This window comes from Danio rerio, chromosome 2 (genome assembly GCF_052040795.2).
Source record: "Danio rerio strain M-AB ecotype USA chromosome 2, GRCz13ab, whole genome shotgun sequence".
NCBI lineage: Eukaryota > Metazoa > Chordata > Actinopteri > Cypriniformes > Danionidae > Danio > Danio rerio.
The window spans coordinates 49041406-49066666 of NC_141022.1; the positions used below are offsets into that span (position 1 = coordinate 49041406).

General features: G+C 36.1%; 1 protein-coding gene across 10 annotated transcripts in view; it reads left to right on the forward strand.

Annotated features, from left to right (window-relative positions):
• aknad1 (AKNA domain containing 1) overlaps positions 1–25261 on the forward strand; it is a 28359-nt gene that overhangs the window by 2050 nt on the left and 1048 nt on the right. For 2 of the 10 annotated variants that reach the window (XM_087241299.1, XM_087241298.1), the window contains 18 exons: positions 2190–3289; positions 5106–5162; positions 6155–6263; positions 6861–6985; positions 7061–7120; positions 7788–7921; positions 9576–9744; positions 10437–10561; positions 14104–14247; positions 17023–17116; positions 17188–17282; positions 19014–19334; positions 19876–20043; positions 21054–21127; positions 21546–21641; positions 21723–21857; positions 22847–22964; positions 25006–25147. In XM_087241299.1, coding sequence (XP_087097425.1) covers positions 2190–3289; positions 5106–5162; positions 6155–6263; positions 6861–6985; positions 7061–7120; positions 7788–7921; positions 9576–9744; positions 10437–10561; positions 14104–14247; positions 17023–17116; positions 17188–17282; positions 19014–19334; positions 19876–20043; positions 21054–21127; positions 21546–21641; positions 21723–21857; positions 22847–22964; positions 25006–25147 — 3266 coding nt within the window. Of the gene's footprint in view, positions 1–2189; positions 3290–5105; positions 5163–6154; positions 6264–6860; positions 6986–7060; positions 7121–7787; positions 7922–9575; positions 9745–10430; positions 10562–14103; positions 14248–17022; positions 17117–17187; positions 17458–18461; positions 18831–19013; positions 19335–19875; positions 20044–21053; positions 21128–21545; positions 21642–21722; positions 21858–22846; positions 22965–25005; positions 25148–25261 lie in introns of those variants that run through there. The other 8 variants (XM_087241297.1, XM_087241296.1, XM_087241301.1 and 5 more) reach the window with 5 other exon arrangements.

The window sequence follows — 25261 nt, forward strand, 5'->3', positions numbered from 1 at the left end:
CAAAAAAATAAGACTAGCCTTGAAGTAAAAAACTAACACACTGATGGCTATAACTTTTAGTAGTTTAAGCAATTAGTCCTAACTGTCTCCAACTATGATGTCATAAAGAACTAATGTCAGACAGATCTTCTCTAGAAAATTTGGCTAAAACACTTTTACTATATGGTCCTGCCATGTCAGTACCTGACAAAAGTCTTGTCGTCGATCCCAGTTGTAAAAGCAACAAATAATAACTTGACTTGTAGTTGATCATTTGGAAAAGAGGCAGAATGCAGATTTCCGATGAATCATCTGTTGAACTGCATCCCAATCATCACAAATACAGCAGAAGACCTGTTGGAACCCGCATGGACCCAAGAAGATTCTTACAGAATGCAAGAACACTTTCTTTGCCATTCCAGATGATGTTATTAATAAGTTATTTGAGTCATTGCAGAGATGTATAAATGCAGTTCTCCAAGCGCAAGGAAGTTATTAACAATATTAATTCTTCTTCCACTGCCCCATGACTAGGGCCAGACGGAATCTGCGGATGTTTTTTGCTATTTCTGCAGAAAATATTGGTAAAAATCTGTGGATTTCTGCGGAATGATTTTGGGAGTATCATAACTAAAACCTTAATATGGGAAATAAAAAATAATACCTTTTTTACTTTTATTTATTGTTTAAAATGCAAATCCAATTAGATTCACTTTATTTGGTAAACAAAGCAAGTCTCTCATATAATAAATCTACTAAAAGACAGAAAATATTACTTTACAAACTGCATTGTACTTAAATCCGATTAACATTTTCATATTAGTCAATAATATTACTGTAATTAATTTTAAAACTGAATAAATTTAGATTTACACACATTTACTCAAAGTAAATAAACAGAATTAATGATGGGCTAAAAATCTGCGGAATTCTGTGGAAAATCTGCGGAATTCTGCGCGCGCAGATTCCGTGTGGGCCTACCCATGACTTTATATTCTATACTGCACATTATTTCTGTTAAGTAACAAGACATTTGTCTAAGCAAAGTCAGACCTTACTGTCCTAAATTATAAAAAATCAGGTTATGATCATTTTATTTTGATATGATAAGCGTAATCTAGAGGCTTTTGCCTTTCATATAAGTCACTTCTCATACCGAATGATTAAGAAGTCAAGTTATTATTTGTTGTTCCTAAAACTTGGTGAAAAGACTTTTGTCAGGTAGTGTATTCAGTCTCATCTAAATGGCTTTAAATTCAAAGCAAATTAGCAACCTAAAAGGGGACCTATTATGCAAAAACACTTTTATAAGGTGTATAAACACAGTTGAGTGGCAACATTGTGTGAATATAGCCATCATCTAATAATACAAATTATTTAATTCTATTTTTTCTAATCTGACTTAATAAAAATAGTCTGCAAAAACACTTTGATTGACATTCTCCCTTTGTACGTGTCATCAGAGGGGTAAAGCCCCGCCCATCAGTAAAGATCTCTCCCTAGTTGGCATATATAGACCTTTTCCTTAGAACTCAAAACTACATTATGCTTTGCGGGTATGCGCAAGGAGGATGCTTTAAACTTCTGCTTGGCAGCTTGATGCGTTTCAACAGTCACATTCGGACAGCTTTTAAACTATATTTTAATCTATTTTACTTGCTTCTAACATCTTTGAACTAATAATGATGTCGATCAGCGCCTCCTACTGGACTAAATATAAAAAAATGCACTCTAATAGGATCAAAAAACAACATCTGATCGAAAGAGTGCACAAAGTAATATGGTTTGCTCTATATTGCAGTGATGTGCTGTGTGTGTGTGCATTGAAGAGCCATAGAGTACAGTATAACAGCAGACAGGACGGCAATACTGATGCTGTATTTCAGCATCTGATCTGACAGCAGACACGGAATTAAAAGAATGTTTTTTTCTCGCGTTTGATTCGCATCTGACAAAAGTATTACGGGTTTAACACACTCTGTTCAAAATCAAAGTTGTGGATCACAAAAACACTCCATAAGCCACCCAAAACGGTATTGGCAACCATTTTCGAATCAAGATTTACCTGTTGTAAACGCTGAATACAGAAGTTCTAAGCATCCTACCGGAAGACGTAGGTAGCTATGGCGCCCTCCAAATATACTTATTTCTTACTTATAACATAGAGACTTATGTTATGTAAACCTAACCTCTTGTTATATTGTGTCCAGATGATGCAGAGCAGTCAGAGTCATGTGAAACCGAAGAGGGATCCTCAGAGACTCTCGAATCAGTCAGTAGTGAACACACAGAGCATTCAAACCCTGGAAAGAGGAGGGGAAATATAACCAAAGCACCAATGCAGAAACTCAGCACTACAGTAAAGCCAGTCATTGCAACACATGAGGATGATGCTGTCAACACTAGTGATGAAGAACATGAAGATCTCCCATATGATGGTGCACACAAAACTGAGATGAATTTAAAATCAACTCCATGTGAAACGGTTACACCAAGGCAAACACTTGATAAGTTTAATATGCAAATCGGTCATGCAGAAGAAACAGTGGCTTGCCAATCTAATCTTACTCACGCTCTTCCATCCAATCATAAAGCAGCAGACGGTTTGGCTCCTCCTGTTACCACGCCCACTCAACCTTCAGACCGCATCTCAGACCTCCTGCTCAGACACTTCTCAAAAGAGGAGCTGCTGAACTCAAGCAGGATCATCGAAGCTGAGACCCTGCCGGAGATGTCTTTGATGGAGAGCATTGATGAAACTGTGCTCAGCAAAGCTTCACAGATCTGCATAGGAGACATGGAGAAGATTCAAGATGTGATTGAGGAGACAGATCCTGCTGAAAGCCATGAACTGGTTGAAGAAGGCATTTCGAATGAGTCGAGCTCACCTAAGGAACCTGTAATGTCTTGCATTAGTGATGCTGCATTGGTTATGGATGAAGATAAGGATGATTATAAAGAGCAGAGCCGCAGTACGAACTCTTTAGATTTGTCTAATGCAGATGCAATGAAACCAAAGTTCTCCTTCAGCAGGAGCAGGTCCTATGGTGAGCTGAAATATGGACAGGGAAAGGTGCATTACCCACTGCCTGACTTCTCTAAAGTGGCACCTAAAGTCAAAATACCTAAAGGTAATGGAAGTGTGAAGCCAGTCAGCCAGTCATTGGCTATGGCACAAACCCAGTCGTCCCCAGGTAAATCCGGCTCCTCCTGTAAGGCTACAGTAGACGTCATCAGCAGGGTTTTAGAGGACTCCATCATGCCACCGGAGAACGTGTTCGCAGACAAGAAAGTGGCACATCAGTTACAGGTGACTATATTTTACTGTCGGTGTAATATGTGGATCAGCGTTTCTCAACCACGTTCCTGGAGGACCACCAACGATGAATGTTTTGGATGAAGACTCCCATGTTTTTCAGTCTCTGCTAATGAGCTGACGATCTGAATCAGGTGTGTTTGGTTAAGGAGACATGAAATATGTGCAGAGCTGGTGGTCCTCCAGGAACACTGAGAAACACTGGACTAGATAGTAAGATTTGAAGACAAATAGTGGCTACTAGTAAGGATGTAACAATTCACTCAACTCACAGTTCATGATACTGATCTCACAATATGATTTTCCAACAAATTGAACTATTTAGAAATGAACAAGACATTCAACTGAACTAAAATAAATAAAATAAAAAAAGAATAATAAAAATAAAAACATTAAACATGATTTTTTACAGAATCAACAGCATATCCACATATTTTAGCACAAGCTCAGATCTCTGCCCATATATACAAGGTGCCCTGCTGATGAAAAATCATCAACCCCAAGATGGATCTTCCTTAATATCAACATCCACATTCGTCTCTTTTGCGTATGCTAAGCGAGTTAGCAGTAAACAAAATGAACCCCGCTGTTCAAAACGTATTGCAACTAGTTTGAATTGTCACATATTTGAAGAAATTTTCAATTATGTCAATGAATTGAATCAATACGTACCTAGTGGCTAGAGAAACCAAGAAAGTTTAAAGTAGTTTAGTAGAAATATAAAAATAAACCCTATTTTGGCTTTTTTGGTGTCAGTAGAGATTATTTAAAGCTATCTAAAAATCAGCACACAGTGATCAAATTTGTAACACTTTTAGTATGTAGATTGATTTTACTCAACTGGAAACCCTCAGACTTTCTTTTTAATAAATTAAGATTTTTTTTTTTATGTAACATGAAACCTATTTATTGAATAATAAAACTTATAAAAAAATAAGAAAAATTCCCATTTTTTTCCCTGAATTAATTTTCTTTTTAATTTTTTTCCCTTTACTTTGTATAAGCTATATGATATTAAAAACAGTTGTAAAAAATAATGTATATACACAAGTAAAAAATGTAATAAAAAGACTGATATATATATATATATATATATATATATATATATATATATATATATATATATATATATATATATATATATATATATATATATATATATATACAGTTGAAGTCAGAATTATTAGCCCCCCTTTGAATTTTTCTTTTTTCTTTCTTTTTTTTCTTTAAATATTTCTCAAATGATGTTTAATAGAGCAAGGAAATTTTCACAGTATGTCTGATAATATTTTTTCTTCTATAGAAAGTCTTATTTGTTTTATTTTAGCTAGAATAAAAGCAGTTTTTAAATTTTAAACACAATTTTAAGGACAAAATTATTAGCCCCTTTAAGCTATTTTTTTTCGATAGTCTACAGAACAAACCATCATTATACAATAACTTGCCTTTTTACCCTAACCTGCCTCCTAATTAACCTAGTTAAGCCTTAAAATGTCACTTTAAGCTGTATAGAAGTGGCTTGAAAAATATATAATATATTGTTTACTGTCATCATGACAAAGATAAAAGAAATGAGTTATTAAAACTATTATGTTTAGAAATGTGTTGAAATAATCTTCTCTCCGTTAAACAGCAAGGATGATTTTACAAGATAAAGTTCGTGCAGTAAATCTTCTAAGAAAACTTTAACAGTTTTAAGCACACTAATGCCAGTATTTTTGTTTAATAATGTTTTGTAGTGCTGAAAAAAATATAACGCTGAACTTCTATCTTTAATAAGGTGAAAGATGATCTTTTTATTTGTTTACAGGTTGAATATGACAGATTGCTTGCTAAATACACAGAAGACGAAAACCTAATTGGTCAGGTGAGACTTGAGAGAGTTTTTGTTGTTGGATCTTTTATTAAGTCTGTAATATTAATTTCATATATAGATGTTTATATGTATATCCTAATATTCTCAAACTAAATACACCACAACAGGTTTATATATTTAAATATTAAACCTCTCATATACAGACGGTACAGTTTGATAAACGGCATGATATTGGAAAAAATTGCATTGCTCTATTGCTTAAAACAGTTTCATTTGATGACTTGAACAGCTCTATTTGTAAAGGTTTATTATTTTAGAATGATTGGAGTCATTTTGTAGGAGAGTGGACAAAGAACACATAATAAGCAGTACTTTATGTCTTTCTGGGCAGTCTAAAAGCAGAATTCAGATACTGAGATGGAATAATTAAATATATAAACAGCACTACATAGACTTTACAGTCTAAACTAAATACAATAAATATTTGTTAAAACTAATGACATTGGATCTTGTTTTAGAATGCTTTAAACTTGTACAGAATGTTTAGACTTTTAAAAAATGCATGCACATAAAATGACACTTTTTTTTGCTTACTTATGGTCCAGCTTTGAAATTATTATTATTATTTTTAATTTATTTGTTTATTTGGCAGGGACAGTGTACATTAATTAGCATTTCTGCAAATGCACCAGAATTAGCCAAGGCTATTTTCATCTGTTGTCCCTGAACAACCTAAAACAAAACCATACAAGAATTATACAATCAATCAAACATAGTTAAAAAGTAATAAAATATACATGGTTATGTAGATGTTAATAAAAAAACAATATTTACAAATTAAACTAAAACACTGACATTTTGTAATAGAGATAAAACTAAAACACAGATTTTCACAGATATGAGTTCCAAACTGTGGTGCCTGGTAAACTTGGACTTGAAATTGATGTTATGCTGAAGCGTTTTATTGTGCAGCCCTCAACGATAATTTCACTTTTGCTCTAATTTGCTTTTGTATTGTGTTATAATGTGGCTTTTTTAAGCAGCAGATTCACTCTTCCAGTGAGCCTTCTGTGACCATCGACTGGAATGAGGCAACTAACAACACTGACAACACCAAACTGACAGCAAATAACCCGCAGGCACCAACCACAGGCAAGAGGCCATTGTGTTATTTCTCCAGCTGAATACTGTGCTACAGTGTAACCCTGGCAGCAGAGAAACCCTGCCAGGGAAATATGAGCTTTTTCAGCAGTTGCAGAGTGACGCAAGAAAAATGTTTGAGAGGACATCCGTTATTAGTATTGTTTATACTTCAAAGCATAATTCACCCAAAATGACAATTCTGTCAATATTTACTCACCCTCACAACTTTCCAAACCTGTATAACTTTCTTTTTATTATGAAACATAAAAGAAAATGTTTTGAAAGGTTGTGAACATTTTTTAAATTACATTTCTGAACCAAATGTGCACTTCTATTGCATAAAAATATAATATAATTCATTATAAGGTTACTTACTGCATGAATCTTGTTTTTTATGTTCTTCAAAAGAAAGTCATACACTTTCAGAATGACAGAACTTATAGTTTTGTGTAGACAGAAAGTGTTACAAGACAAACAAGTTAGTGAACAAGTTAATGTGTGTGAGTTGAGTTGTGTTTAGATTATGTATGTAATTACATTTATTTAGACATATAACAGGTGCATTTTGTGTCCTTTTCCCTAATACCTCAAGTATATGTTCAATAGGCCCAACTGAGAAGCAGTTTAGCCTGCAGGGCTCTCAGCCTGTGGAGACAGAATCTCAAAGCCTGACAGATGGAGAGAGACTGACCTCAGAGCTCCGAGACATCATTCGATCATTTATAGAGAAGGTGCAACCCTGTTACAAATACCAAACATCTTCTGTATGATGTAAAGTGATGCATCTGTATCATTTCTCTTTACAGGTAGATGAATTCAAAATGTGCGTCACCACTATGTCAATGAATGTGGAGGAGCAACAGATGGTAAGTGTATATACAGTTGAAGTCAGAATTATTAGCCTTCATTTAAAATTTTTCTTCTTTTTATAATATTTCCCAAATGATGTTTAATAGAGCAAGGACATTTTCACAGTATGTCTGAAAATATTTTTTCTTCTGGAAAAAGTCTTATTTGTTTTATTTTGGCTACAATAAAAGCAGTTTTTAATTTCTTATAAAACATTTTTGGGACAAAATTATTAGCCCCTTTAAGAATTTTTTTTTTTCAATAGTGTACAGAACAAACCATCGTTATACAAAAACTTGCCTAATTACCCTAACCTGCCTAGTTCACCTTATTAACCTAGTTAAGCCTTTAAATATCACTTTAAGCTGTATAGAAGTTTCTTGAAAAATATCTAGTGAAATATTATTTATTGTCATCATGGCAAAGATAAAATAAATCAGTTATTAGAAATAGGTTTTTAAAACTATTATGCTTAGAAATGTGCTGAAACAATCTTCCCTCCATTAAACAGAAATTAGTCAAAAAAAATAAACAAGGGCGCTAATAATTCAGGGGGGCTAATAATTCTGACTTCAACTGTATATCATGAATTGCGAAAAATACATTGTGCATTGCAATGTAAATGTAACAATGTAAGGCATAATTGGTAAAAAACTAAAAGTTGTTGGATGAATCTCTGTGTAGGTACTTAAGAGCATGATGGAAGCGCAGGATCAGCTGGAGAGGAATTACCTCACAAAGAGGGATGAGCATCGTGCTCTGGAGATGCAGAACTACAGGGGTCTAGGCAGAAACACAGGACAGTTTGACCCTGACAGGTAGACATCTCGTCTGGTGTTTTATAACTAACATACAGTCTGCTTTGCACTTGCCACTGCAAGAGAGAAAGAGAGAGAGAGAGAGAGAGAGAGAGAGAGAGAGAGAGAGAGAGAAAGATGTGTTAGATACAAAGTATACCTATGGCTGCACAATATTGCAAAAATCTGACACTGCAATTGTTTAATTTACTGTGATATATATTGCGTTATAAATGCAGTTTCACCAGATAACTCCAATAGCTTGTAAAGAATTCAGCATAGATTGACTGGCGTTGATTTCAGTAGGGGAGTGTATCTGCATAAAATATAAGCTAAACTGAAAAAGGACGAGCAAAGTTAAATACAACAGAGAAAAGATTCACATAAACAATTATTTATGATTTTCAAACAGTCGAACAGTATTCAGCAAAGGAAATTAAATAGTCTTGTATAATAACAACAATGTATTGTTTCCATCGATTAATTAATTATATAATGTACAATCTTTAATCAGAATCAGAAAGAGCTTTATTGCCTGGTATGTTCACACATACAAGGAAATTGTTCGCGTGACCGAGCTTCTACAGTGCAACAGAATTACAGAGACAGAACAAAAAACAGATAATAAATATATTGTAAAAACAGAAGTTGTAAATGCAAATATACAAATTGACGTTATATGTGCAGCAGTTATGTGCAAATTGGCATGTAAAGTGTGTTGTTAAATACTTGTAAATGTGTATAAAAAGTGTATAGCAAGTAGTGATGTTGGTTCCACATTTAGTATCATCAATTGTTCATGAGAAGAATTGCCTGAGGGAAGAAAGCTACAATCGTTTAGTTTATTGTGCCCAAATGGCTTAAATTTGCTTACACAAACACAGACCTTAGGAACAATGCAAATAAGAAACTTTCAGTCTGAGGTTAAAATTTGAAATGACTCCACTATGTTGTTAACTGTAATGTCTGGTCAACTATAATCCAGACTACATTGCAGATCCCTGCGATGTGAATATTGCGGACTTGCCAGCATGATCTTACCGCAATTCATAACCTTTTAAATTAGTGGCTAATTCATATTCGTACAATTTAGTACAACTTGCTTGTCCCCCACTGAAGGTTGGGTTTAGGGGCGGGGTTGGGTGCCACGCCTCCTTTTTAAAATCGTACATTTCCAAATGACTGAAATGGTATGAACTTGCTACTAATCTGACAAAATGTAAAATAGTACTTATTGCGATATCGATGCTGAAATTATATATTTTGTGCAGCCCTACTTTAAACTACTATTTTACTATTTTACTATTTCTTTAACTACTGTACTTTTATATCCTACTTTAAACTGTGAACACTAATGACATTTAAATTTACACATTTTAGAATTACAGTAAAGCCATAAACAATACAACTGTACTGGATGTCCCGAAATTGTATGCTTGGAATTTGCTAGCTTTAATTCATTGGGCGCAAAATTCTTTATTATTTTACACTTTTATTTATTTACTTTTTAATTGTTTGATAGATATAAAACACTTTATGCAAAGACACAATTTATATTTGTCTGCAGAACAAATTTAATTCAAATAATGCATTCATATTTTATTTTAAATTGTAAGTATATATACATATTAAAACTTTGGCAAGTATTGTGTCATGCTCCCTTAATGTGTTTAAGGGAGGTCGAGGGGCAGATTTTCAGGATAGGCATGTACTTGGAGGACATTAAAGAGCAGATCGACAGAAACGTCTGCCAAGTTTTCTACCCTCCCTCATCATCCTCCACTCCCTCTCCTCCACCTTGTGAAGATATCCCTCTGTCATCATCCCTACCATCACTGCATGAGGTAACAACTACATGTTAGCAAAGTCACTTTAAGGCAAGTCATTTCACTCGGCGGCCATCTTTGAAACGCAGTATGCTCGGGCATTCTGTTTGAATGGGGAAACATCAAATTCAACAAAACTGCTTGCCATAAAACTTTGTATTAGGAACCACTAATATAATGAAACAACAACCATCTCTTTAGCTTCATTTCTAAATGTTCAAGTCACACAAAATCTGCAGAAAATCACGTCTGGTCCGAGCCCCTCCTCCAGAGAATCCTCAGCCTGTAACAATCACTGATTGGCTCCTGTACTAGAAGGCGGGGCTTCATTTGTCATTTTGACCCTGACACTTTTCCCCATTCAAAAAACTACACGAGTGACATTGATTTTAGTTGACAACTGAAATATTATGGCGTCATGCAATGTTTGACTGCCAAAATATCTCTCTCAACATTTTTACCCTTTACTTTTCTCTTCTCCATTCGTTCAGTCATTCATACTACTCACAAAATGACAAAGTTAGCTTGTGCGATTTCTTCACCTGTTAGAGTGTGGAATTATTAATGCTCACACGGGCACGCACAGTGAAGCTGATATTGCCGTGTGCCTGATATCCTGTTTTGCTATGTAACGTGAGGACTGAATGACTGGGCCGTGGTAGGTTTTGTGGATAATGGGGAGTGAATAAAAAACATGTGTCAAGTTGCAGGAGCCACTCTTCAGCATCTCCTCTGACAGACACAACATGGAGGATAACAGTGACGAGAAGGCCAATGAAGACCATGTAGCAGATGAACCACTTTCCAGCTACACTGAAAACAGCTTCCAGTTAAAGTACAGCCACTTTATACTTGCCTATACAATGCTACAAAAAGCACAGACATAACCAATATTATGTAATTTTGTATGCTTTTGATATATCCTTGAGAGCCAAATGCTTGACATGATTTGATGTGCCTCCTGAGGTAACGATAACACGATTCAGTGGTTCCATATATGGTCAGATAATTCATCTTCATAATCTGTTTTATATTCAATATAATGCCACTTTCACTTCTTGTATTGCCCTCATTTACTAGTTTTGCGCTTATTAATGGAGTTTGATGATCCATTGCATCTTTCTGTTGTGAAGTTTACTGGTTTTAGCAATAGTGTCTGTATGCAAACTTGGATATGCAAGCTGAGACTGCATATCTCAGAGATGCAATGTCAGATACAATGCACTCAGTGGAGCTAGTGATGTCACTGTGAGGGGTAGGGTTAGGGGTGGGGTTAGGTGTGGGCATTAAAAAGCATTGCATGCAGCTCAGCTTGCAACTGCACAGAGTTTGCAGGCAGACCCATCTTGGTTTCAGTTCCACATTGTGAAGCCGACAACTTCATAATAGGCGTGGGACGATAATAGTGTCCAAGGTGTAACGCGGTTTGGAAAAGTCAAGGTTTTAAAACTGTGAAAATGTTCTGCTATACCATTCCTAGGGTGCTTTCATACCTACACTTTTGTTTCGGAACGTTTCTCGTTTGCCCAGTTAGCGCGGTTCGTTTGGCATATGTGAACAGGGCAATCGCGCTCTGTTTCGCGCCAAAGTAATCGTTCCGAGATCGCTTGAATGAGGTGGTCTCGGCTCGATTGAAACGAACCCTGGAGCGGTTCGATTGCAGTGAGAAAGCGATCCCATCCGAGCGCGGTAATATCACAGTGTTTTATGGATATGTAATAGGCTTACGGCTATATGAAGAGAGAGCTATGAGTAGGGTTGGAAGTTTCGCGAGTCTCCGGATGCCCGCAAACGAGTGATGATCTCCCGGTAATCTCGCGTCTCCCTCCCGGTCCTCAAATAGGCATCGTCGTGCACCCTTCTCACCCCTCCCCACCGCGTCTCTCCTCAGACACGTCGCACGCGCACACTGTCAATCACCACCAAATCACCACCTCTCCTGACAGCTTAGCGCGACGCTGCAAAATAAACCCTGACACTCTGACTAATGTAAGGAGAGTTTACTCGCACGTGACTTGTTTTAGCTCTTTTGGTCCGCTTAGAAACATTGCAGTGTGAAAGCGAACCGCTCCAGGAGCAAAGAGCAACAATGTAACAATTGTAATCTCTGTTTCGGAACAACTAAATCGATTCACAGGTGTAAAAGCACCCCTAAGGTATATGTAAGATTTTATTTTTTTTTTTAGATTTTTGTTTTGGAGTTCCTCCAGCAGAAAAGATCTCCAAAAAAATGTAAAAGAAATCTGTGTTTCTGAAACAGAAGACAGCAGAAGTCAATGATTCATTTGAATTATTTAGCCTGACATGTTTACTGTTACAAAATATCATAAATGTTTCTCAAAATAAAAGAGGGAAAAAGTTTTTTTTTTTTTTTTTACCCAGACAGTATTTTAGAGCTCTAATCAGTTTTGCCAGATTGGGCGGTTTTGAATTAGATTTTGCGGGTAAAAAATTACATAGGTGGGTTGACAAAATTTGGGCAGTTTTGCAACGTAAATTTTTATGCAATTTATTTAACAAAACAGAACTGTGTGCTCCTACTCCATTCAGTTAGTAGTAACAAGGTAATAGTGCAAACTGCGTGGGCCCACCCGCAAGAGGAGGTAAAGGAAAGCTGTATCCAAATCTGACTCCCCAGACAGAGCCGACTACGCTTCTCATCACGCAGCGCCTGCAGTTTAACACAAAACTTATTGATAATTTTTTTTCCGCAATTGACAGCAAGTACAAACATAGAAGCCTTGTCTGCTTGAAAAGCAGCAATCAATTGTGTTCAAAAGAATTTAAAATGCCAAATAGGATGAATTTACACCCCATTTCGAAAGTAAAACATACTCTGATAGGTAGTGTAATCTACACAACATTGAGTGCAGTGTGTGGTTGAGAGGGGGCAGTGTTTCGATATGATCCGGTTATTCTGTGATTGCTGGTGTTGGTTGCTGTATAGTTAAAGTTATGACTGTTAAAGTAACTAGGTTAATTTAGATTGAAATAAATTACATTTAAATAAAATATCGATCTAATATTTTGGGTGTATTTTTGTGCGTTTGGGCAAGTTATGGACAGCTTTTTGAAAAAAGTCCGCTATATCTGGCAACACCGACAGTAATCACAATACTTTGAAACCATGATATTTTTATCCAAGGTTACCACACCGTCAGAATCCTGTACTGGCCCATGCCAACAAGTCAATTACCGAATGAAGCAAAACTATCATATAAAATCATTATAATAAATACAATAAATAAAGGGCTTTAAACATCTGCAAATGTTTTGTTTGTTGATGTCGAAATAACTGAGGCACAAGCTGTAAAGCTGCAACCTTTTCTGGAAATGGGGTGGAGAACAGCAACTCATTTGCAGTTAAAGAAACACAAAGCATGTTTTAATATATAGAATGTATTTAGGTTTAGTTCACCTTAAATTTAATATTCTGTTTATCATTTACCCACACTTGTGTCATTCTCTTTTTCATCCTCTGGTGTTTTTGGTTTTATTTTAATATGAGATTTCTGTTCCTCCACTGAAATTTTATTTATCCAAAACTCTGATGCTTCAATATATTTATAAACAAATCAATAAATAAGTCTATTTCTGTTTAGTATAAAGCAATTGTGCCACCTCTGAAGACTTGATTACACCACTTGATTCTTTTGCATTTATTCATTTACTTCTCTTCAAGAAAATTTTAAGCATTAATGCATTTGGTAAAAAGACTTTCATAAATCTCTTTATTTTAGTATTAAAAATATTCAAAATTGTGTCTTGAAGATGAATAAACAAGACAGGGTTTGAATTAACATGACATTAAGTAAGACAACATTCAAACTAATTTTTAGGAATGACAGTAATTTAACATGCCAGTGACATGCTTTTCTCATTGTTTTGTGCATACACAATGTTGTAATTGTGATCATGATATAGAATATGCTGTTTTGAACTAAAGTAAATTTACAGCAACTAAAGCCTTATTATGAACAACCTGATAAGTAAATGATGTCAAATTTGACATTTTGGGAAGACTACAGTATGCTTATTAAGCAAGACACTTAACTGCATATTGCTTAAAAGAAGGTGTTGCTCTACAGTTATTTCACTGTGTATCACATCATTTGGAAAGTCAACTCATAGTGTGAAAGAAGGTTTAATTGTAATATCTAACTCTAATTGTATGCATGTTTGGATGGAGAACCACATTCAATTATTTTCAGAAAGATCACTGAGGTGTTTTGTAGGAAGAGGGAGCGTATTGTGATATTTAGCACAGCTCACTCAAGGCTGATCGGGTTACAGGTCGAGAGGAGGGACGAGGGAATATCAGTTTCATTATGGAAACACTTAGTTCCCTCCATCAGTTTTTCTGTATCTTCCTTTCAGGTATTCCACCTTTGCCACTGAAACGCCTGACACTGCCAATGAGAAAGAAGAGGACAGACCGACAACAGCAGAGAAACAAAACTATGAGGACGTCCTGGCACAGCCGTCCAGCTCAGCTTCACTAAAGCAGCTGACACACGAGAGGTCAGTAATCACAGATTTGTATTATTTGCTGTGCAATCTGGTGTGTTTTAAAATAGCATTGTATGGCGTAATTGAAAAAAGTTATATAAGATATATATATATATATAAATATATATATATACACAAGAGTTTATGATGATTTAAAGATGCATAATTTAAGGTAATTATAGTTAACTGGAACTGAAAGTAAAACTATGTAGTATTTACACAAACACACACATGCACACATATATATATACACACACACACACACAAAATGCTATTATTTGTAAATAATTTGTACTGAAATGTCTTGCCATAATTGCAGATAAATAATGCAGTTTATCAACTTTGTTTATGAAATTTCTGTGTCAACTGTCTCTCTGGCACTTTTTTTTGTTGTATCAAAGAATTAGATACATCAAGTCATTTATTTTCTTTGTGTCTATATTATCACTGTATTGAATTACACTAGCAACAAAGGAGAAAATGAAAGCTGTAAACTCGCTCTCCTTGTCTGTGGCCCCTTTGCCCTTCTGGCGTGTTCGTGAGGTAACATTTTATCTCCTCTCCTGGCTGTTACAACGATAACGCAACTTATGGATCCAGACACGAGCGTGTATGCAGAGCAAGTTTCCCCGTCTTTAATGGATCAGCTGTGATCTTCGCGGCCGTTTAATATTAGTTTCCATGTCTCTTTTTTTTACTGAACAGCGCCAGAGCCGCGCTGACCGTTAAAGCCAATCGCAGCCTTTTCTGTTGAGTGCGTGACCAATCATAGGTGTTTAAGAACTCACTCAACAACGCTCAAAAAGCAAAAGGGATAATATTTACATTTGCTTTAAATGCTCATGTTGTTCTGTGCATGTACTTTAGTTTTGATTGATACATTCAAAAAGAGTGTAAAATTAAAGAGCAGGTAAAATTAAAGGTACAGTAGATAAGCTTATTTCTCACTGCTTGTGTGTGTGTGTGTTTAAATAAAATATTTATAAATAAAATAAATAAATAAATATATAAATATTTAAAAAAGAAAAAAGAAAAAAATCAAAGGTAGGCTGATAATTCTGACTTCGAATGTATGTATATATATATATATATATATATATATATATATATATATATATATATATATATATATATACATACATACATATATATATATATATATATATATATATATATATATATATATATATATATACATTCAAAGTCAGAATTATCAGCCTACCTTTAAATTTTTTTTCTTTTTTAAATATTTCCCAAATGATGTTTAACAGAGCAAGGAAATTTACACAGTATGTCGGATAATATTTTTTCTTCTAGAGAAAGTCTTATTTGTTTAATTTCGACTAGAATAAAAGCAGTTTTTTGTTTTTTAAACACCATTTTAAGGTTAAAATTATTAGCCCCTTTAAGCTATATATTTTTTCGATAATCTACAGAACAAACCATCATTATACAATAACTTGCCTAATTACCCTAACCTGCCTAGTTAACCTAATTAACCTAGTTAAGCCTTTAAATGTCACTTTAAGCTGTATAGAAGTGTCTTGAAAAATATCTAGTCAAATATTATTTACTGTCATGATGGCAAAGATATGACAAATCAGTTATTCGAGATGAGTTATTAAAACTATTATGATTAGAAATGATTAGAAAATTAGAATGTTCAGGTTTACACCCCTAATAAACATACTGAAATGAACATCTCGGCAACTTCCTGTTCAGTGTAATGTGAGTGCTTTGTTGCATCAACACTCCAAGGCTGCGTCCGAAACCGCCTACTACTCAGTAGGTACTGCATTTGAATTTAAACGTACTACTCAGCCGTTAGAAAAGTACGTTCTATACAGTATGAATGTGAATGGAATTCGGACGTACTACATTCGCCATTTTGTCATGGTCACGTGACCTACCTGCGTCAGTTGCGTCGCTTTACTTCCATTCATGAATTCGCTCGCGGGGCATCATGGGATAGCGCAGCATGCATGGGATGCGCACTCCGAAATCTCGCCGGAAGTAGTAAGTCATCCGAGTACTTCTCGCATACTGATTTTCGAATTCTATAGCTGCGTCCCAAATCGCATACTTATGCACTATTTTACGCCATTTTGTAGTTTAAATAGTGTAAGTAGTGTGTTCACACTGAAAACACAAAAAATAATAAGAGCACTTCAATTACCCGGATGATGCACTCATTCAGCCGCTAAAATGAAGTGTGTAATGATGGACACTTCACGCACTCAACGACCGCAGGTTTGCTTACGTAGCGGAAGGGGCGGAGCTATCGCACGCACATGTTGAATAACTTTATTTATTTTGGATGGTGAAAGCAAAATTCTTCTACGAGAGTGATTATAGCGCCTCCCGATGGTGAATGCGGCAATACTCACGGCAGGTTTTATTTGATAGTTTGGTCATTTATTTCAATGATTTGGCAACCATCAAACGTCATCAGGGAAACGGTTTGAATTTCCGCTTAGTAAAAAAACATTAGTGTGCCATTTGGGACAACACTACATACATATACTTTCCTGTTGAGTGTGTAAGTGCATAAGTACATAGTGCATGAGTGCATAGTGTATAGTGTGCAATTTGGGACGCAGCTTATGAATTCGGACATACTACTCGGCTCGCATACTGATTTTGGCGTACTATATAGTATGGAAGTATGCGGTTTCGGACGCAGCCCAAGTTACAATAGTGAAAACATTACCAGAATTTTTAAAATGGCTGTAAAAGTAAAAAGTACCTTGTTTTTAATGGTCGCTGAAATCATCATTCATTACTCAGATATAAGGAGAAGGCCAGACCCAGTGAAGCCTCCTTCTCTTCTGCAGGACCATCTGCAGGAAGCTCTCCTCAGCCAAACACAGACAAAACACAGGTAAAACAAACACACACTGCTGTTCCTTCAAAGGACAGGATGACAGAACATGCGTTTTTTTGTTCTTTTAGATATTTTTCAGTCCAGAAACTGACAGCGGCTTTGGCAGCTTTGACCTGAGCCGACCAAACACAGGACTGTCGCAAACATCTCCTAGTGCTGTGAGGTAAAATACACACACTTTCGTATTGGTTTACCGGGACTCTGCATAGGCATACTGTAAAAAGCACTAATTATATAGCCCTACCCCCCCACAGAAAACCTGTGGCAAACTTTAAATGTCAAGGTTAGTGAGTATATATCGTTAAGTATTATTTTTAAGCATTTTAAATTACAAGGACATTTACATTTACATTTAGTCATTTAGCAGACGCTTTTATCCAAAGCGACTTACAAATGAAGACAAGGAAGCAATTTTCACAACTAAGAGCAACAATGAATAAGTGCTATAGGCAAGTTTCAGGTCTGTAAAGTCTAAGAAGGGAAGTATTAGTAGTATTAGTTTTTTTTTTTTTTTTTGTACAGTTAGTGTGATATTCAGAGAGGCAATTGCAGATTAGGAAGTGTAGTGGAGAGTAAATAGTTGAGTTTTTAGTCGTTTCTTGAAAGTAGCGAGTGACTCTGCTGTTCTGATGCAGTTAGGGAGTTCATTCCACCAACTGGGCAGATTAAGCATGAGCGTTCGCGAAAGTGATTTCTTCCCTCTTTGGGATGGAACCACGAGGCGACGTTCATTCACAGAACGCAAGTTTCTGGGGGGCACATAGATCTGCAGAAGTGAGAGCAGATAAGAAGGAGCAAGGCCAGAAGTCACTTTGTAGGCAAACATCAGAGCTTTGAATTTGATGCGAGCAGCAACTGGCAGCCAGTGCAAACGGACTAGCAGTGGAGTGACATGTGCTCGTTTAGGTTCATTGAAGACCACTCGTACTGTTGCATTCTGGAGCAGTTGAAGAGGCTTGATAGAGTTAGCTGGAAGCCCAGCTAGTAGAGAGTTGCAGTAATCCAGTTTGGAGAGAACAAGAGCTTGAACAAGGAGTTGAGCTGCATGTTCAGATAAGAAGGGTCAGATCTTTCTGATGTTATAGAGTGCGAATCTGCACGATCGAGCAGTTCTAGAAATGTGGTCAGAGAAGTTTAGTTGGTCATCAATCGTTACTCCAAGGCTTTTCACCATTTTGGATGCAGTAACGGGTTGCCCCATCCATCTGGATTGAAAAGTTATGGTGTAGAGTCGAGTTGGCAGAAACTACAAGCATTTCAGTTTTTGCGAGGTTTAGCTGGAGATGATGATCTTTCATCCAGTGTGAAATATCCAACAGGCAGGCTGAGATGCGAGCTGGACATCAGACTGGTCCTCATAAACCACCTCATTGTTGTAATACATTGGTCATATCCATGCCATTATACAAATTTCGGTCCTTGTAAACCATTGTAACCTTGTAAACTATTACAAACAAGTACACACACAAATTTGATTGGATTCCTGTTTGTCAACTCCAACAAGTTTGACCATATTCTGTGTCATTAGTGAGGCATTTTTGCTACTGAACTGCCTGCCACTTGGTATTCTATTTGTTTGATCTTTCTATATAAACCCGAATGATGGTTGTGTATGAAAATCTGAGTAGACCAGCAGTTTCTGAAATACTCTGATTAACATCCATGCCACAAAGTCACCTTTTCCCCCCTTTCTGATGCTCAGTTTAAAATTGCACCAGAAGTGTTCTGCAATACATTATGAAACCAGTAAGTACATTCAATTTATTTTTTGATGCAAGTACGTAGTAGTTAAGGCCACTTAATATAAAATGGGACAGGATTGTTTACTTTCCAGACTGTAAGCTATGTATAGATGAACTGAAAAAAGTAACATGCTACCTAATGTACTCCTCAGTTCTGTACTCTCTGATGATGTCGTCATCATGGCGAGTGTAAACAGTTCAGACAGTGAAGCCTCGCATTCCAATGCACGAACAACTATATCAATGGCACCACGACCTGCACAGCCCACAGAGAATCACCTGGAATATAAACAGCAGGATACACAAGCAATGCAAGCCAAAAGCATTATTCAGAATGGACATGTTAGAGCTTCAAAAAAGGATCTCACGTCAGTAGGTGGAGCCACTGCCGCGCATAACCAGCTGACTGAGAGAAAAGTGGAGAATGGGCTGACAAAAGAGACCCACTCACCATCACACTGTTCATGTCACAAGTAAGTGTAAAAGGATTACCTGCAACAGGGTATATGCACAGCTAGTGTTTTCAGCCAATGATAAACTTCCAGTGAAAGGTTTGTGTGACTATTTTCAATTTCATAAGATTTCTTTTATAGCATCGATGTTGTAACTCAATTAAAATGTGATCAGTTAAATAGACGTAAGCAATCATTTAGTTGTTCAAGCGTAAAACGAGATGAAAGACCATGTAAACTTTAGCGCTGGCTGTCAGTAGCAGCAGGTTAGCGCAGAAACTCAATTAAAAGTATTATAGTAAAATAAATTTACATATTTGAAAGTCATGGCGGGGAAAAATGGAATTTAATGCAGTGCTTCTTGCCCAGTCTGACACTGACTTTATTTTGTGTGTGTGTGTGTTTTTTTTAAATTATCATAGTTATCACTCCATAAACATGGTGATTTTGTAATGACACAACCGTTCACCAGCAGCAATTGGGCTGGCTGACTGTAAATAAAAGTCTTTGTGCACTGAGAGACGACTGACTGTCGTGTTTTCATTATTGTGCTTTTTTACAGCAGTGAGGTAATTCTGTCACTGCAGTACGAAGTGTCTCGCCTCAAGAGGGCGCTAGAGGAGAGCCTTGGTCATCTGAGCAAGAGGACTGATTATCCTAGCAGCAGGTGTCATTTGGAGAGGAAGCACAGGGGGCAAACCAGAGGACACAACAGAGTCACGTCCAGCAGGTACTCTAAGTGTCCAAGAAAATGAGATTTTCAGGGACATTTCATCCAGGATTTAAATGTATGGTCCCACTTTATATTAAGGGTCCTTAACTACTATGTACTTACATCAAAAAATAAATACAATGTACTTACTGTGTTTATAATGTATTTGAGAACACTTGTGGTGCTTTTGAGTTGTGATAGAGGTTGGGTTATGGACAGGTTTGGTGGCATGCGTAGGTTTAAGGGTGGATTAAGGTGTAAGGGATGGTCAACAATGTATTTACAAATGTAATTACAAAAGTTAATTACAGATGTAATTACATACATATATTTAATCAAGCATAAGTACACAGTAAATACATGTATTTACACAATAAGTACATTGTAATAAACTATTCATTCCCGTGTAAGTACATATTAGTTAAGGCCACTTAATATAAAGTGGGACCAAATATACTCATCCTCAAGTGGTTTCAAACCTTTATGAGTTAAATTTTTCTGTTGAACAAAAAAAGAAGATATTGTGAAGAATGTTTGAAACCGGTAACTATTAGCATCCATAGCAGGAAAAGGAAATACTAAATAACATTTTTCAAATAACTTCCTTTGTGTTTAACAGAAAAAAATTGCAATAATTTTTAATAACATTTAGGTGAAAAACTTTCATAATCAGAAAATGTTATTTATTTTTCATTGTCAAAGACGTGAAGCACTATTCACTGAAGTCAAACCGAGCAGTGATCTATCAGTCCGTGTGAAGAATTTGTATGGTCAACTTGAGCCAAATCTGTGTGTGTTTTGTACTTATAACTTGTAAGCCCACATGGAATCTCCACCTAGAAATTTGCAGACATCTGCATGTTTTTAGCCCATCATTGCGTCTATTTATTTACTTATGTAAATGTGTATAAATACATATAAATACAAACAATTCAGATATTTCCAGATATTTCCCTAATTTATGAACAAATATGCAAATGTTTATATGATGTGTTGATTTTTAATGTGCTTTCTCATTGAATCATCAGACGAGTAAAAGACTCAAACTTTCAGAAGACTGAGGACTGGATCTCTTCTGACAAAGAGCTCAGCAAGAGTAAAGGTGACAGCAGCACGACCTATTTCATACTTTTCATTATCAATAAACATCACAGCTGGGGTTAAATATAAATAAATAGTGCTGGGCATAGAATAATTGTGATTAATCATATGCAAAATAAAGGTTTGTATTTACGTAATACACACATACATGAATATATAGTGTTTAGTGTATTGTGTTTATGTATGAGTGTGTATTACATATACTAAAAAAAAAAACATTTTATGAGCAATATCACACTCGTAGCAGTGTGATGTGGCTGTATATCAGCACTGGTGGGAGGCGTGCTTTGGCACAAGTGTCCCACCAGTGACGATATACAACCACATCGCACTGCTACGAGTGTGATATTGCATTTATACAACACTTTGACACCATAATTGTGTATATGAAATTGAAATGAGTATTTTTGTATTGTCAGTCTCAAACGGTGAAGATTCAGATCACACTCTGAGTTTCCAGAGAGCCTTCAGTTCATCTAATGGACAAATACATGACTCAAGAGTCGCACCAAGGGGTATGACTATACTTTTAAGCTAAACAGTTTATTTACAGGAAGATAATAGTATTAAAAACATTCTTCTCTGGATGTTAACAGCCTCAGTGGAGCGGTTTCCTTTGGAAGTGTCACAGTTCAGTCAGTCTGGCAGCCATCGACGTGCCAGCGTTGGGCCAACAATCCACAGCATTAAAACTGAGCCTGCCAACAAAAGTGCCAGCTACAGACCTGCAAGTGAGAAATAGCCAGAGATTAAAAAATGATGAACTGTTGTTTAAAAGGGACTACTTACAGATTTCTATTTTAAATATGCTTTTTAGCTAAAATAATAGTTTCATAAAAATATTTTGCAGCACATGTATTTTTAACATTAATAATAATTTGTAGCAGATCAGCTAAAATGATTTAGCAAGGGTGATTTTGATACCAAAGACACTGAAAATTAAGCTTTGCATAACAGGATTACATTGTAAACTACAGTATATATCAGAAATACACCTATATGGCTATTCAGACTGATATCTGCCAGTACCAATAAGTTGGTGGTTCTGCCTTTTTTGACCTTATTATAAAATAATGATAGTAAAGCACAGGATATGTAAAGAAATACAAAAATAAAAACTTTCCATTTCAATAAACTGTTTAACTAATGTATAAACCAATCTCATTCATAAAACACATTAAAGATGTCTTCTTAACACATTAACTAAATACTGATTGTTATCCGCTTGTTAAGTGTGACGTCACGCAGAGCGGCTTCTGAATCTGGGGAGATTCATGAAATGGTAATAATAAACGTTTACAAAGCGATTTAATACTTTCGAAAGTCACGATCGCAGTATATATGTCCATGCCTAATATCCGATGGCCAGAAAGTGATTCATTGTTTTGTAAACTGTTAAAATTTTGGTATTTGTTATGCAGCAAGCCCAGAGATTGTTGTGTACACTATGACTTTATGTAAAATTAACTTTAATGTGTGATAGGAATAAAACGTGATCATAAACGAATGATTTCTCCACTCAAATGAATGGCGGCTTGGACCCGGAAACAGTATACATACGTCACAAACACGTCACCTCTTAACAAGCGGATATTGAGTGAGAGATATTGATATTGAGTTTGAATGAATATTGGTTCTTTTAAATGGCACTACTATTTACCAAATCTCTTTTACTGTGATGAACATCAATGCTAACAAGTAGGGCTTTTTTGTGTTTCAGTGGGAAACTTAGGAAATGACTTCTTAAACAGCACAACACTTGCCTCCTCTCTCAATGCCCCATCCCATAAGCCTCTGCTGCAGGTCAACTATGGCCTTTCCTATAGTCTACCTGCTGGGTAAGAATTCAATCAAATAAAAGACTAGCGAATAAATATGCACACAATGTCAATTACATTTAAATACCAAAGCACAAATACATTTAGATAAGTCAAGCTTTAACAGATCATAACCATTGGCTTGAGGCACATCAAGCACAATAACTAACAATATAACGATTTATTTTTTGCCTTCACACTGACGAACGATAATAAACTGATTATTTTAAGTTTATGCAATTTTTTGGCATTGCCCTCTCGTTACCAGCAGGTGTCCCCAGTGTGCTACTAGTTTATCTGTTAAAGTCACAAACGAAGTCATTTAAATTCACGTAGTAGTGCTTTTTATAAACGGTGCACTTCTTTATTTACAGTAGAAAAATTAAGTGGCCCTCAGAATCTTTCATTAAATATCATAACCTTCTCGCTCCCCTTGAAATGACTTTGAAAAAGGTTGAAATTGACCTTTAGGGCGGGGCTATTGGGTGTTTCTTGTTTCTGCCCTGTTTCAGCTATTCGTCAAGCATTCTCCATTTTATTAGCCACACCCATCTTCCAACAATCCAATCGGTTCCCAAAGGATGATACTATGCACCGTCCTACAATTTTTTCTAGTTTCGAAATCGTTTTAAGTGGATGTACGTCACAAGAGAGGAAAAAAGGCCAATCATGTCTTCCATTTCATGGCAACTTTAAGTAAATTTAGTAATAGAAGTTAGTGTAATAGTGGAATAAAAACAAATTATTTTCCCCAGAATTTTTAAAAGAGGCATCACAAAGATGCCGAAGCTAGCACTGGATACTTTTATATTTATACTTCAATTTGCCAACTTTGCTTGCATAACTTCCAAGTTTTTTTATTATTAAGTAAAAAAAAACTTCTAAAAGTGGTCCCGACAATAACGTTTGTCTACGTCTTTATTGGGTAACACTTTATCTTAAGTAAGAATTCACACTATTTACTACTGCCTTATTACTCCCCTATTATTAAGATATAAACAATTTATTAGCACTTATAAAGTATGATATTAGTTTACATCTCTAATCCTACTCAATGCCTAAACCTAACTATCTTACTAACCATTAATAAGCAGCTAATTAGTAGTTTATTGAGCTAAAAGTCTTAGCTAAGGGTTTGTTAATAGTGTGAATTATACATTAAAATAAAGCGAGATCTTTTATTGTAGCTGTGGTTTGAACTGATTTTTACAACACAGGCTCATTCTGAAAACGTGGTCCCATGGACGTTTCTGGAGACCGCGAATTATGTAGCCGGAGGTACGTATGGCTGTATTAAATTTTTTTAAACAGACGCTACGGGAGAGTATGATGCCGTTCCTTATTGCGCTTACCAGCTGACCGCTTACCTCCGACGGCTTTCTTGCGGCAACCAGTTTGTTCAGTTAGCTCGTCGGCAGACTTGAGACATCAGAGAGATGTTGACCACGAAGACGATGAGGGGGTTCGAGTTCGGGGAAGAGCAGTTAAAAAATTAGGAAAGATAAAGACAGAATCCAAAAAATTAAATGAACAAGTGAATAGCAGGCTGAGAATGTGGAAATATCTGAAAACGTGGTAAAAATTAGGCGAGGGCTTTTCTTTTTCTGGATTGCTTTTGTAAATTCTTGGTTGGGTTTAGGGAAGTAAATGGGTGGGTGGGTCAATCGATAAAATTGGTTGGGTTTAGGGAAGGAGGAGGGTCAGTCGATTGGTCGGCTGGCCAGTAAGTCAGTCAGTCAGTCAGACAAGATGGTCGGCCAACAGCGGCCTCTGGTGGGTTTACACGAGAACAGCGGGTACGAATGGCACTCTCGAGAGAAATTTGACTTATAAAAAAGCGCACAGAGCGGCCTCTCGTGAATTTGCGAAAACAAAAACTCATCATCTCCAGAAACATCCAAGAGACTACATTTCAAAATGAGCCTGGGTTGGATTTTTAGGACTCATATCATATCGGCATCTTTATAGTTATCATGCCTGATGTGAACAGCCCTTTATTTTGATTATGTATTGTTATTTATTGAAAATTGCTAATAGTTATTTTTTTCTGTAACTTTCCCAGATTTAAATTGAGAGATCGATCATCAGATCCAGTGTCCAGTAGGAGGCGCTCTATTGAGTCGGACTCAGCTCTGCTTCCCAGTAACGTTTTCTTTCAGCGAACATCACCGCGCATCAGTGCAAGACGACACCGCTCTAGCAGAGTGAGTGTAGATCGTCCTACAGCTAACATTAACACAACAGAACCACAGGACAGGATTATACTCATGCTAAAAGCTGAATCTAAACCTGCATCCATTTGTGTTTCATGTTTTTAG